Source organism: Myotis yumanensis, unplaced genomic scaffold, assembly GCF_028538775.1.
Source record: "Myotis yumanensis isolate MYYU_CA2020_CCGP unplaced genomic scaffold, mMyoYum1.0.hap1 SCAF_2, whole genome shotgun sequence".
Taxonomy (NCBI): Eukaryota; Metazoa; Chordata; class Mammalia; order Chiroptera; family Vespertilionidae; genus Myotis; species Myotis yumanensis.
This window is the reverse complement of record NW_027223753.1, coordinates 216117595-216131996: the sequence shown is the minus strand read 5'-3', so window position 1 is coordinate 216131996 and position 14402 is coordinate 216117595. Positions and strand designations below refer to the sequence as shown.

Genomic DNA, 14402 nt, shown 5'->3' with positions numbered 1-14402 from the left:
GGGGTTCCGAACGCTCAGCGAGGCCTTAGCCCGGAGGGCTCCCCTTCCTGTGGCCTCGTGCCCTTCCTCCCTCACGTCCACCATTTTCTGACCCGGAGCGTCTGTCCGCCCTTTGCAGACTTCGGACTGAGCAACTGCGCGGGGATCCTGGGCCACTCGGACCCGTTCAGCACGCAGTGCGGCAGCCCCGCCTACGCCGCGCCCGAGCTGCTGGCCAGGAAGAAGTACGGCCCCAAAATCGATGTCTGGTCCATGTGAGTCCCCAGCTCGGGAGTGAGCGCCCTCCTCCTCCGTCTGGTCTGCGCGGCCCCTCCCTTCGGAATCCACGCCTGAGTGATGGGAGCGTTTGGGGTAGAGGCTCTGGGACAGGTGTCTAGTGGTTCTTTTTTAAAAAATATGTTTTTATTGATTTCAGGGAGGAAGGGAGAGGGAGACAGAGAGAAACATCAATGAGAGAGAGTCATGGATCAGCTGCCTCTCGCATGCCCGCCCCCCCCCCCCCGTCCCCCCCGTCCCCGGGGGTGGAGCCCGCAACCCGGGCATGTGCCCTGATGGAGAATCAAACCGTGACCTCCTGGTTCTTAGGTCGGTGCTCAACCACTGAGCCACCCGGCCGGGCTTTAGGGCAGCTCCTAGAGGTGCAGACACCTCTGTGCCGCCCTCCAGTGCCCGGCCCGCAGCTGCACTCTCGCCCCTGCCTCTCACCCAGCTGCTTCTGTGTGACGCTGAGGTTCTAGAAGGTTCTGGGAAGGGACAGAACAGGAAGGTGGTCAGCCCGGCCCTCCGGGCCTCACTCTGCTCTCCCTCCGGCTCTCTCTCTCAGAGGCGTGAACATGTACGCCATGCTGACCGGGACCCTGCCCTTCACCGTGGAGCCGTTCAGCCTGAGGGCTTTGTACCAGAAGATGGTGGACAAGGAGATGAACCCGCTCCCCACCCAGCTCTCCACAGGTAAGGCGCCTGCTGCCCATCGAGGCCTCCAGGGCGGGCGCCAGCCGCGGGGCCCGTCGGGCGCGGGGTCGGTTTTACGAGGGGTGAGGGCCGCCGTGGCCCGAGGCCTCCCCCCAGAGCTGGGGCTAGTCTCCAGCGCTTGCGTCTCCGGCTCCAAACGGCCACGTGGTCACCTCTCCTCCTTCTGTCCCTTCCCATCAGAATTCCCGACAGACTCCTTCCTTCCCCTTCAGGCACGGAAAAGGCTCTTAGAGGCTCCGCTGCGGAAATAATTGTGGGCTTGATTGCTGTCAAGCCCACCCTGTGCTATGTTGCCTCGGAAAAGAGCGTTTGCAATCACGTCCTATTGTGTCCTCCTCCGGCTCTCGGGGAGGAAACGCTGGTTGTGTTCGCGGTTGGCCTGTGGCTTGTTTTGCTCCCTGAGTGTCTGAGCGGGACAAAGGCTCTTAAATACACAGACTCCGCTGCTCGATGAGCCGGACCGTCAGGTGCTTGGCAGTAGATGCTCCCATGCCCGCGGTTCACGTTTCAGCAAACAGTTCGCATCAGGGCTTGGTTTCAGATCCAGTAAATTATACCGTTTATTCTTTTGTGTGGATGACAATTCACCTTCCTGGTCTCAGGTTGGTGTTGACAGCATCGAACTGGCTCCTTAGAATACACTCGGCTTCTTTAGTCACAGGAGGTCAGGCATGTGACTGAGAAAAAAAGTCATGATTCCATTTAACTTATGAAAAGTGGTTAAAAGATGGCATTTTGTTCTACGATTGTTGTGTGTCTGTCTGTCCCTTGAGTTTATAAGCATCCATGAAGCTGACCCTGAATTTGTTGTCTAAATGGAATCCCAGCGGAAAAGCATTCTGGTCTGAGATGGCCTGGTTTGTCCCCACGTGCACCTTCGCCAGGGAGACGGGGGCGGGGGGGGGGGGGGGGGGGGGCGGGGCGGGGAAGGCGGGGACCTTGGAGGCGTCACCTGTGCAGGAGGGAAGTCGTGCTCAGGGGAGACGGGCACAGCTTGGAGTCAGCAGATGTTGAACAAATCGTTACGTTTGGGTTGGGAGCTTTCGGAAACGCTGGGAGCACCGCCAGCACTGTGGCTGCTCCTCCCCTCATCCCAGGCTTCGTGGTCACTCGATGACTCCGCGAGTGTATCCTGCACCAGCGCGATGCGGGAGCATGCCCCGCCCCAGGACAGCAGGAGACAGGACGCACTCGCTCTCCCCGGCACAGAGCTCACACAGCCGCGGGGAGCAAATAACCCTGAACCGACAGGCGGGAGGCTAGAGTGAGAAAATCAGGCACGTCGGGGTCCGGAGATGAGAGGAAAGTCGTCATTTATCTTCAAAATAGTTTATTGACTTGAAGGAGAGAGAAACATCAGTGATGAGAGAATCACTGAGCAGCTGCCCCCTGCACGCCCCACACTGGGGATTGATCCCTGCAACCCCGGCCTGTGCCCTAACCGGGAATCGAACCCTGACCTCCTGGTTCATAGGTTGACGCTCAGCCCCTGAGCCGCACCCCGGGCAGCCCCTCTTTCCACGGCTTCGTCCCTCCCTGCAGACACCGTGGACAGACAGCGCCCGTCACTCGTAAAGTTCAGAGCCGACATGACAGCGACGCCCGTGAGGAAGTGGGAATTCAGTGGCTTTTCCTCGGAAGGTCAGGGGTCTCAGGAAACGGAAGAGCTTTGGAGGGAAGAGAGAAGCGTCTGGGGGCCTGGGGGCCTCTGCCTGGCTCAGTGCGTGGACAGCAGGCTGAGTCGGGGCCACAGGGCGGCCGTGGCGAGTCGGGGCCACAGGGCGGCCGTGGAGAAGGCTTTGGAAGAAAGGACCGGAAAGAATACGCGCGCGCACCACCCCCACCCCCACCCCCTCCCCCTCCCCCTCCCTGCTGCTTCCTGAGCCTCCGCTGTCACACGATGATGCGGCCACGTTAGAGGGTCTGGTTCCAGACTCTGACCCCTGGGTCCTCTGAGCTCAGGGACCTGCCATGAGAGGAGTGTGTCATCATTGCTCTCCCATCCCTTCGAGCGGGACCTGGGTCCTCGCTGGGCTCACTCAGCCGGTGGCGCAGGGCAGGGCCCAGGGGCACCGGGCAGTGTGGGCACCGGGCCCCAGGTGCACCTGTTGGACAGCGTCCTAGACTCTGTGGACTTGTGGCCCCGGAGAGCCAGGCGGCGGCTCGGGGTCAGGGTGTGGTTGGGAGGCGGGTCCCCTGCCTGAGTCTCCGTGACGTCTGCCTCCCCCTGTAACGGGGTGTCTGGGCCGAATGTCCCCACAGGAGCCGTCAGCTTCCTGCGCTCGCTGCTGGAGCCGGACCCCGTGAAGAGGCCCAACATCCAGCAGGCGCTGGCCAATCGCTGGCTGCACGAGAGCCACACGGGCAGGGTGCCCTGTGTCACCTACCCCAACAGGTAGGCCCGCCCCACCCCCTCCCCACCAGGTAGGCCCCACCCATCACCTCCCCAGCAGGTGGCCCACCACCTCCCCAGCAGGTGGCCCATCACCTCCCCAGCAGGAAGGCCAGGCACCACAGAGGTCTCCTTGGCCAGACGGGCCAGTCCCGAGAGCCCTGAGTGGTCTGGACAGGAAGCTGTCCCTGACTCTTGAAAACAGTGACCTCGTGGCTGCCCTCCCCCTCCGCGCCCACCCAGCCCAGACACGCCACCTCCTTGCGCAGGAGGATGTGAGGACGGACTGTCCCGTGCCCCGTCGGGCTGCCTGGTGGAGGGTGGGGGGGCTGCCTCCTGTCGATCTCCACGAGGCGAGAGGGAAATGCCGCCACAGGTCAACCTTACAGTCGACGTGCCCATCAGTCCACTGGACGTCCAGCCGAACAGCCTCCCGTCCCTCCTGCTAGCTCTGGGAGGAGGGAGGACTGGGCGGGCGTTGGTGACAGGGGGCAGTTAGACCACAGCGGCCTCCACACGGACGTCAGGAGAACTTACTTGTTCCACCTCGCGGTCCGGAACATTTTCCCATCAAGTCATCCAGACGCGGAGGAGAACACAGGTTCAGGGCCGACTGCTTCCTGAGGGAGGCTCCGTGTTGCTGGGTCGGCAGGCAGCAGGGTGTGGAGAGCAGAGCTGTCCTGGTTCTGCAGAGACGGGGTGTCTGCCTGCTCCTGTCCCTCCTCTCACCGCCACCCCCAGCCGCACCTGGTGGCGCCCACACCCAGACTGCCCAGTGGGGGGGCTGACTGAGTGTGCCCACGGGTGGATGGCCAGGGCTAGGTCACCAGTCCGTCATCTGATTGGTCAGGCTGATGCTACGAGGCTGTGGTCTGATTGGCCAAGGTTAGGGGCATGGGCAGGGTCTGATTGGCCAGGGGCAGGGGCATGGGCAGGGGTCTGATTGGCCAGGGGCAGGGCCCTTTTACCAGGTTGTTTCAAACATTGAGCCTAAGTGTTCAGCGTTTTGGCAATCTTCAAGTCATTGTATTCTTTTTTTTTAAGTTTTCTAAAATAAAAAGTTCATATTGATTTGAGAGAGATGAAGAGAGAGAGAGAGAGAGAGAGAGAGAGAAACATGAATCAGCTGCCTCCTGCATGCCCCCTACTGGGGATCAAGCCCACAACCTGGCACTTGCCCTGACCGGGAATCGAACCTCGACCCTCACCCTGTGTAGAGGGCACCTTCACCCTCTGCCGCAGGCGGCTCAGCTGTGCCCGGGCAACGGGATTTACATGTATGATCAGTGCTCACCTCTGAGCCACTGCCGGGCAAGTTGATAATGTTGTATGGCCCTCGAATGATACAAATACGGAAGGAAGGAAGGGAGGGAGAGAGGGAGGGAGGGAGGGAGGAAGGAAGAAAGGGGAGAAGGGGAGAAGGGGAGAAGGAAGGAGAGAAGGAAGGAAGGAAGGAGGAGAAGAAGAAAGGAGTATTCACATGGCACATCAGCGTTTAGTGTCGTTACACCATCCCCTCAACCTCTGTCTATGTGGCCTTTTCCCAAATGGGAAGTCAGGTGAATGACCACGGGACTGTCCCCGTGTCTGGGCACCCCTCCCGGGCCTCAGTGGACTGTCCCCGTGTCTGGGCATCCTTCCTGGGCCTCAGACTGGCCCCCGTGTCTGAGCGCCCCTCCCGGGCCTCAGTGGACTGTCCCCCATATCTGGGCGCCCCTCCCAGGCCTCAGTGGACTGTCCCCCATGTCTGGGTGCCCCTCCCAGGCCTCAGTGGACTGTCCCCGTGTCTGGGCGCCCCTCCCAGGCCTCAGTGGACTGTCCCCGTGTCTGGGCGCCCCTCCCAGGCCTCAATGGACTGTCCCCGTGTCTGGGCGCCCCTCCCAGGCCCCAGTGGACTGTCCCCCATGTCTGGGCGCCCCTCCCAGCCTCAATGGACTGTCCCCGTGTCTGGGCGCCCCTCCCAGGCCCCAGTGGACTGTCCCCCATGTCTGGGCGCCCCTCCCAGCCTCAATGGACTGTCCCCCTGTCTGGGCGCCCCTCCCAGGCCTCGGACTGTCCCCGTGTCTGGGCTCCCCTCCCGGTGGGGGGCGGGGTTGGAAGAGCTGACGCAGCCCATCCCGCAGGATCTCGCTGGCGGACCTGAGCCCCAGCGTGGTGCTGCACATGACCCAGAAGCTGGGCTACAAGAACAGTGACGTGATCAACACGGTGCTGGCCAACCGCGCCTGCCACATCCTCGCCGTCTACTTCCTCCTGAACAAGAAGCTCGAGCGCTACGTGTCGGGGGTGAGTGGCCTCGTGTCCGTGTCGGGGGTGAGTGGCCTCGCGTGTGCGTGTCCCTCCGTGGACAAGGCGCTGGGATGATGGCCTTCCCCACAGCTGACTCGGGGTCTGCGCTGTGCATTCACCCTGAGGTGAGGTGACTGTCCGAACGGGGGATACGACGGTAGCAAACCACACTGGCCGGTTTGGCTCAGTGGATGGAGCGTCAGCCCGAGGACTGAAGGGTCCCGGGTTCGATTCTGGTCAAGGGCAAGTACCTCGGTTGCAGGCTCGATCCCTGGCCCTGCTTGGCGCCCCTGCGGGAAGCAGCTAATCGATGTGTCTCTCTCATTGATGTTTCTCTCTGTCTCTCCCTTCCACTCTCTCTAAAAACATCAATGGAAACATATCCTCGGGTGAGGATTAACAAAAAAGAAGCCGAAACCGGTTTGGCTCGGTGGATAGAGCGTCGGCCTGCGGACTGAAAGGTCCCAGGTTCGATTCCGGTCAAGGGCATGTACCTGGGTTGCAGGCACATCCTTAGTAGGAGGTGTGCAGGAGGCAGCTGATCGATGTTTCTCTCTCATCGATGTTTCTAACTCTCTATCTCTCTCCCTTCCTCTCTGTAAGAAATCAATAAAATATATTTTTAAAAAAAAAAGAAGAAGAAGAAAGAATCAAGAAACGGGCCTTTACTGGGTGGGGCCGGCAGGGACAGGGCTGCGTGTGGGGAGGGGAATAGCCCACGTCTGCAGCCTGTGCAGCAGCTCAGAGGGAGTCACCTCCCAGCCCAGGGCTGGGGCTCTGTGTGCACAGCTCAGAGGAACTCACAGCACAGCCAGGCGCTGAGGCCGGTGGAGGACCAGGGCCTGCCCGGAACCGGACCGGCGCTTCCGGCCGAGCCGAGCCGAGCCGGTGGAGGAGCGGGCATCAGGGGATGGGCTTCTGCAGGTGCCTGGCTCCCACTCTGGGGGCTCTCGGCCAAGCGCGGGTTTGAGAGTGAGTGTCAGCTTAACGGACGTGGCCGCGTCTGTGAGGTCAGTGTCCCTGAGGTCAGCACGGCTTCCTCTTCTCTTGGTAGAAATCCGACGTGCAGGACGGCGTCTGCTCCAAGGCCCCGCTCTGCCCGGTGGACAGGTGCCGGCCCGGCAGGGAGCCCTGCGAGGTGAGCAGCCGCTTCCCTGGGGGCAGGTGGGGGTGGGAAGGAAAGTTTCCCGGGACCCGAGCCCCTTCTCAGCATCGGAATCGCCAGGGCACTGAGACGGGGTGCCCAGTGCACCCCCACCCACCCCTCCCGTCCACTCTGGGGTGATGGCTGCTGGGTGCTTCCGAGTCAGGATTCCGGCACCAGCAGGTCCAGGATGGAGATGAGCTTTTGGGGGGCGGCTGGGGGGCGGTGGCTGAGCGGGCACGGGAAAGTGGGGGGTAACGGGGGGCGGGGTGCCGGACTCCCTGAGCTCCACCCTCTGAGCCTCCTAAACCTCCTCTTGCCCAAGGAAGGTGTCGTGAACCTCACCTCCCGAGACCAACCCCCACGTCACTTCTCTGTCTCCTCGTGGCCGCCCCCTCAGCCCAGGGCAGAACCTGTACTTCTCATTCCTCCCCTCGCCTCACAGCCAGGCTGTCACCAGGCTCTGCCAGCTTGGCTCCTAAAACTCTCCAACCCCTCTCCTGTCCCCATTGCCTCCACCCTGGCCCCACCCCCATCGCCCCACCCTGGCCCCGCCCCAGCCTCGTAGCTCACCTGCCCCTAATGGACCGTGTCCCTTCTCTGCTGGAAGCTTTGCTGGCTGCCTTCATCCCTTAACCCAAGACAGGCACCGGCCGTGGCCACCAGGGGAGGCAGAATTCACTGCTACCCTTTCCTACCTCTTGTTTGCATTTGACTCTTTTTAAAAAATATATTTTTATTGATTTCTGAGAGTAAGGGAGAGGGAGAGAGAGACATCAGTGATGAGAGAGAGTGATGGATCGGCTGCCTCCTGCACGCCCCCCACTGGGCATCGAGCCCACAACCGGGGCCTGTGCCCTGACCGGGAATGGAACCGTGACCTGGTTAAAGGCTGATGCTCAACCACTGAGCCACACTGGCTGGGCCGAATCCCCCCTTTTCATAAGAATACCAGTCGCACTGCATTAGGGTCCGCCCTAGTGACCTCATTTTAACTTGATTGACAGGGTGACACCACCCGGCCCCCTTTAAAAGGCAAAGGACAGCGAGCTGTCACACGCCCCCCAGTCCTCACGCTTCCCGGGGGACACGCCGGGCTCGCCCTGACCCTGTCTCCCTGTGAGGTCCGGTTCTGAGGACTTGGAGTCCCTGTGCCGTTCCACCGTGGCGGGGACTGTGGAGGCCAAGGGCAGGATGTCCACTTTGGGCCTTGTTTCAGCATTTCTGACCCTTTTAAAGCGACGTTTCTCGAGCGGTCGGTGCTGTTGGAAATCAGAGCAGCGGGCGCCTGGGGGACTGACGGCGGGTTGGGCAGGAGGACGTCTGGGTGCCGGTTGGGTTTGTCTCTTGACCTGGTACCGTTTCCCTGGGGAGTTTTTGCTGTCTGAGAAAACGCACTGACCTGCTTACTCGTCTCCGGAGACGCCCCGTGCGCCTCAGACTCGCAAAGAGACGCCTGGAAAGTAGGGCACCTGCAGCCGCGTCCAGGGTGACCCGGAGTTTGGTTTCTTGTGTGACCGCTGGAGTGAATAATTCTCTCACGGGGGCGGGTGCTGGGGCTGGGATAGAGGGGCAGGGGGTGGGCTAGATGGTGACGGATGCTGCTTTTCACAGGCCTCCCTGGACACCTGGACGCGAGACCTTGAATTCCACACGGGGCAGGTAAGAATGTGGGGCCAGGACGGATCGGCGGGAGCCTCCGGGGAATAGCACGCGTCGCGTGTGTGTGTCCTGCGTGGACACCCAGGGGATGGAGTCCCGCAGCCTGTGGACGCAGAGCCCCTCCTCCTGCAGCCCCTCCACCTTTCCCCTCACCACCCTCACCTGATGGTCCCAGGCCCACCTCGGCGCAGGGTAACCTGCTGACTCAGGCTGCCGGGGCCACTCCAGGGACCCCACCGCCCTGCCCTGGCCACCTCGGCTCCCGTCGCCCCTGGCAACTTGCACCGTGAGGTGCTCCAGCCGGCCAAGGTCACCCTGGGAGGCCGAGGATTCCAGAACAAGCTGGGCGAACGAGGGCAAAGCAGAGGGGCCTCTGCAGACCCGCCGTCCCACGGGCGCGCCCTGAGGCTGCTGCTTCCCAGGTTCCTCTACAGCCCGCCCCTCACACCTGCCTCTGAGCGCGTGTGACCGAACCCTGGGTGCGTGGCCTGGCCCACCTGACATGTGAACTTGCCCGTCACAGGTGCCCCGAGGGCTGGCGGGACCCCGCCCGGGCTCTGGGCTCTGGGCTCTGCGCCCCCTGCCAGCTCCCCTTCGTCAGTCACAGGAGGGTCTGTAGAGACTTGGCAGCGGGGATGGCTCGGTGGTGCCGGTGTAAGGACTCAGTGAAGGGCTCGTGACCATTTCCACCGGGTCAGACACTCCCCGGCGGCCCAGTTCCCCGCCCTGACAACACGCACGAGTGTCCCTCCCAGATGCAGGGGCTCCGTTCCCGGCTTTGCGCCGCCGTGGCAGAGCTCAGGGCGCACGTGGGACGGCGGGTCTGCAGAGGCCCCTCTGCTTTGCCCTCGTTCGCCCAGCTTGTTCTGGAATCCTCGGCCTCCCAGGGTGACCTTGGCCGGCTGGAGCACCTTGCGGTGCAGGTTGCCAGGGGCGACGGGAGCCGAGGTGGCCAGGGCAGGGCGGTGGGGTCCCTGGAGTGTCCCCAGCTCCGCGCGGGGAAAGCTGGGTGTCAGGTCTGCGCGGATGACCTTCCCACGGGAATCGCGATCCAGGCCCCGCGTGCGTCTCAGCCCGTGTTCGCTTCTGATTTGCAGGACAAAACGCCCAAAGAGCAAGAGAAAAGGGGGGACTTCCTTCCCCGGCCGTTTCCCCAGAAGCTGGAGAAGCACCTGCCGGCGCACAGGCAGCCCCCGGCCTCGCTTGTGACGCAGCTTCAGAGCACCAGGGCCCTGCTGCGCGACCGCAAGGCCACCAGGCCCGGCCTCGCCGACAGAGGTGGGTGCGCCCACCGCTCTCAGGCCACTCGCATGCACTGAGCTGCCTGGCCGCTGTGTCCCCACCCAGTGGCCACCTGAGCCCCAGGGACAGACAGGATCCTGTGCCCGTGGGAAAGCAGAGTTAGTGCACCTGAGGCCACCTGGGAGCAGTACAGTCAAGGTCTGACTATGCTGTCAGCCACCTGGGCAGGAGGGGCCTGAGAAGGCAGAGGTGGGGTGCACTCTGGTGGGCACAGAGGTGGGGTGCACTCTGGTGGGCACAGAGGTGGGGTGCAGTATGGTGGGCACAGAGGTGGGGTGCAGCGGCCTGTCCTGAGCTGTCAGACGTGCAGTGGCGGGAGGAGCCTCGCGCAGCCTGAGCCCAGGAGTGAGGCTGGTTTCCTGGGCCCCACGCTGGGGGCGTTTCTCTCTGTGGGCACCGCCGGCCGACGCAGGCCCCGTCTGCCCAGCTCGGGGTGGGAACCAGGGTTGGCTCATTGCCTTAGACAGAGAGGGTTTCTGTCTGTGTAGTCAGAGCACAAGGAGGCTCCGCTGAGATCGGGGTCACGAGGGAGCCTTGAGAAGGCGCGGGCTGCATACAGCATGTATGACCCATGAGGACGTCACGCTAAGTGGGACAAGCTGGCCACTGAAGGACAAACGTGTAGACCCTCTTACAGGAGGGACCTCGAGTGGCCAAGCTCAGGGAGGAGGATGGCGAGGCCCGGGCTGGGGTGGGGGGCGGCGGGACCCCCGAGTGTTAGATCTGCAGGGAGCAGGACTGTGTCGCAGTGTGACCGTCCCGTACACCGACCTGGACACTTACAGTGCGAAGATGGTCGGCGCGTGTCATGTGCTTGTCACCACGACGAAGAAGTCGTGAGGGAACGGCCCTCCCAGCCTTCGGTCCTCGGAGCGTCGGGCTGGGTGCCCCGGGCCTCGGGCTGCTCTGTGGAGCCTGGGCCTTGTTTTAAACCCTCCCCCCAGGATGTTCCCATTGACCTCGAGAGAGGGGAAGAGAGAGGGAGAGACAGAGAAACATCTATCGCTGTGAGAGAGACACATTGATCGGTTGCCTCCTATACACACCCTGATCAGGGCCTGGGCCGGGGAGGAGCCTGCAACCGAGGTACGTGCCCTTGACTGGAATCAAACCCGGGACCCTTCAGTCCGCAGGTCAGTGCTCAACCACTGAGCCACACCAGCCAGGGCCTGGGACCTTTTATTCAAACGCTCTGCAGGGTCCAGACCTTTCAGCAACCAAGCAATAGCAGATGCCACTCTGGTGCCAGGAGGCAGATCTGTGCCCTGTGGCCTCGGTGGCGCCCGGTGTCAGCCAGGCTGTAGGCCAAGCCGGCGGGAGGCACCGAGGTGGCGCCCTCACGGTGCCCTGTGCTCTCTCCGTGTGCAGATTCCTTCGGCTGCCGCAGTATCTTCCGCAAAACCTCGGACCCCAGTTGTGTGGCTTCCTCCTCCATGGAGTTCATCCCCGGCCCCCCGCCCAGGACCCCCCGCATTGTCAAGAAGCCGGAACCCCCTCCGCAGGGCCCGGGGGGCAGCGGCATCGCCCCCAGAGAGGAGCCGCTGGTGCTAGACATGGTCCGCTCCTTCGAGTCTGTGGAGCGCGAGGACCCGCCGGACCTGCTGTCCCCGGCCCACCCCTGCAGGGCGCTGGGCTCCCCCGGGGGCTCGGCGCGCGGCACCCCCGGGGAGCGGGCGCTGTCCCCCTCCCTGCTGCCCCGAAGCCCGTCCCCTCTCCAGACTCCTTTGCATCCCACCCTGGTCTCCTTTGCTCACGAAGAGAACTGCCTCCCGAAAGAGGGGGGCGTGTGCTCCCCGCCTCCGGGTCCCGGTGCTGGGGCCCCGCAGCCCCTGGGGAGCCCCAACTGTGTGAAAAGCCGGGGCCGATTCCCCATGATGGGCATCGGGCAGATGCTGAGGAAGCGGCACCAGAGCCTGCAGCCCCCTGCAGACAGGCCGCTGGAGGCCAGCCTGCCCCCCCTGCAGCCCGCGGCGCCCGCCAGCCTCGCCTTCAGCATGGCCGAGGCCGTCCAGGGCCAGTGCTAGCCGGGCCGCAGCGGGACCGGCCACCCCAGGGAAGCGACGGCACGAGCCCACAGTCCTGCAGGCGAAGGTTCCGGAACTGCACGGCCCGGCCTCCAGCCACGCAGCTCCCTCCCGGGGGCAGCTGAGCCCCAGGCCCCATGCCCGCTTCACCCCGTCTGGTGTCAGGACCCGCAGATGCTGGGATTCCCTAGCGGGTGGGCTGGGGTGCAGCCAGGAACGCTGGTTTCCTCGCTCCCCCCCTCAGTTGGGCCGGGGCGAACACCTGCACCGGCCCCGGGAGCACCTGCACCGGCCCCGGGAGCACCTGCATCAGCCCCGGAGCACCTGCGTCGGCCCCGGGAGCACCTGGATCAGCCCGGGAAGCACCTGCATCAGCCCCGGGAGCACCTGCATCGGCCCCAGGAGCACCTGCGTCGAGTGCACACCTGCGTCGGCCCAGGTGCACCTGCGTCAGCCCCAGGAGCACCTGCATCAGCCCCAGGAGCGCCCACATTAGCCCCGGGAGCACCTGCATTGGCCCCAGGAGCGCCCACATCAGCCCCAGGAGCACCCGGATCGGCCCCGGAGCACCTGGATCGGCCCCAGGAGCACCTGCATCGGCCCCGGGAGCACCTGCATCGGCCCCGGGAACACCTGCATCGGCCCCAGGAGCGCCCACATCAGCCCCGGGAGCACCCGGATCGGCCCCGGAGCACCTGGATCGGCCCCGGAGCACCTGCATCGGCCCCGGGAGCACCTGCATTGGCCCCAGGAGCGCCCACATCAGCCCCGGGAGCACCCGGATCGGCCCTGGAGCACCTGCATCGAGTGCACACCTGCATCGGCCCCGGGTGCCCAGGGGACGGCTGTTTCCAGGCCCCTCCTCACTGTGCTCTGCTTGCCTCTGGATCGCTCTCCCTTCGGCCACGGTCACCGCACAGGGACAAAGGCCGTGTCCTCAAGCCCCTCATCCAGCCATGGTTTCTTGTCCTGGATCGCCAGCTGGGCCTCGCAGGAAGACGGGCAGGAGCTGTGGCCACGGGCTGGCCCCTCAGCGGGCAGGGGCAGCTGGGCACAGACCGAGCCGGGCGGTGGGGACCCGTGAAAAGGGGCTCATTCTGCAGCGAGGTTCTGCCAGTTTCTTCCTTGGGTGAGACTTGCTGCTGGTGGAGCCTCTTCCCCGGGATGGCCTTTTTTTAGGGGAGGTTCCACCGAAGTCACATGATGTGTAAGCCCGTGGAGAGCTGGGAATGAGTCCACCCAACGTGTTTGCCGGAGAGGCTGAGCGTGGAGGCGTGAGGAGTCACGCAGGCCGTGCCGTGGTGGCTGGTGCCCATGTGACCTGCAGGCCCGGCTGCCCTGTGTTCGCGCCATTGTGTCAGCGTGGCTGGCCCTGACCCTCGGGAGGCGGAGCGCAGTGTCCGTGGGTCATTTAGAGAAGATGGTCGAGGTGGCCCGTGGATGCTTCTGGAAGGCACGGTCCCTTCACGCAGGTGCAGGCGGCGCTCGCCGTCCGGAGAGCGCGCCCGCGGGTTCCAGCGGAGCCGGTTTGCCACGAGCTCGCCTGGAGGGATCACGGGCCAAGTTCAGCACTGGGTCTCCTCAGAGGAAAGCAGCTCCGAGTGCCTGCCCCGTGCTCACACCTTCCCCCAGGACGGAACCAACGCGCCCCTCGGCTCCCCGTCCGCACCCACTGCGTGCGCGTCTGTGGGCCCCGTGCGGCCTGGGCCTGGTGCCTGGGGACCAGTGGTCCTGAGCAGCACTGGAAAGAGAACTGGTACGGGGTGGACAGGGGCTAATGCAGGGGCAGCTGACACAGCGGCCGGGTCCTCCGTGCTGGCTGGTGCAGGAGGGACCCGAGCCACCGTGGCGGCCGCCCCAGGACGTGTCCTCAGCCCACGGGAGCGGCCTCAGCTCGGGAGAACGGCAAAGACCGTGCCCGTTGGCATGGTGGCCGGGCAGTGCCCGGGAGCAGGGCGGCTCATCTCTGCTTGTCTGCCAGGGAGACCTCGCCTGCCCGCCCCCGTCTGCCTGGGCGAGGGGAGGGGGGTGTATGCTCAGCCCTGAGCCCCGAGTCACTGCAGAACCCCCTCTCGCTCACCTGGACGGACCTGCAGCTGCGCTCCCTAGCGGGGGCCACCCCCACTCCCTCCCGGGCCTCCTGGGCTGTGGCTGCAATTCCTTGTCTGGCTCCAGTCCGGGTTCTGGAACATTCCATTGGAAATAGAGCTTTGGAAGCAGAGAGAAGCGTCTGGAAAAGGCCTGTCCATGGACACGAGTTTGGTTGCGATCGGGGAAGGGCCTGTTCTGAGGGTGGCTCCCCGCTGCGCGTATGTGCCTTGTGGGCTCCTCGCCGTGTCCTGTCTGTGTCCAGCTTCGTGGACGAGCGTGTGCCTGTCGCTGTGCCCGTCGCTGTGCCCGTCCTCGCTGGCCTGCTCCCGGGTGGCCCGCCCACCGGACCACGCTGGTGACTGAACCGCGGACTCGGCCGCTCCAGGCCCAGCGAGGGGGGAGGGAGCGAGGGGCGCACCTGTCTGTGTGTGAGCCGTCGGATCTGTGAGAGCGAGTGAGCGAGGAGATGTTCGATGCTTTGTTATTTTGATATTTATACGGAGAACCTGACTCCCTGCGGTCGGTA

The 14402-nt window shown here is 64.1% G+C and overlaps 1 protein-coding gene across 1 annotated transcript in view; it reads left to right on the top strand.

Moving 5' to 3' along the window:
- HUNK (hormonally up-regulated Neu-associated kinase) overlaps positions 1–11785 on the top strand; it is a 45152-nt gene extending 33367 nt beyond the window's left edge. Inside the window, exons 4-11 of the mRNA XM_070403697.1 lie at positions 119–254; positions 824–951; positions 3235–3367; positions 5488–5650; positions 6708–6791; positions 8412–8459; positions 9557–9737; positions 11130–11785. Coding sequence (XP_070259798.1) covers positions 119–254; positions 824–951; positions 3235–3367; positions 5488–5650; positions 6708–6791; positions 8412–8459; positions 9557–9737; positions 11130–11785 — 1529 coding nt within the window. The remainder of the gene's footprint in view (positions 1–118; positions 255–823; positions 952–3234; positions 3368–5487; positions 5651–6707; positions 6792–8411; positions 8460–9556; positions 9738–11129) is intronic.
- The last annotated feature ends 2617 nt before the right edge of the window (positions 11786–14402 follow it).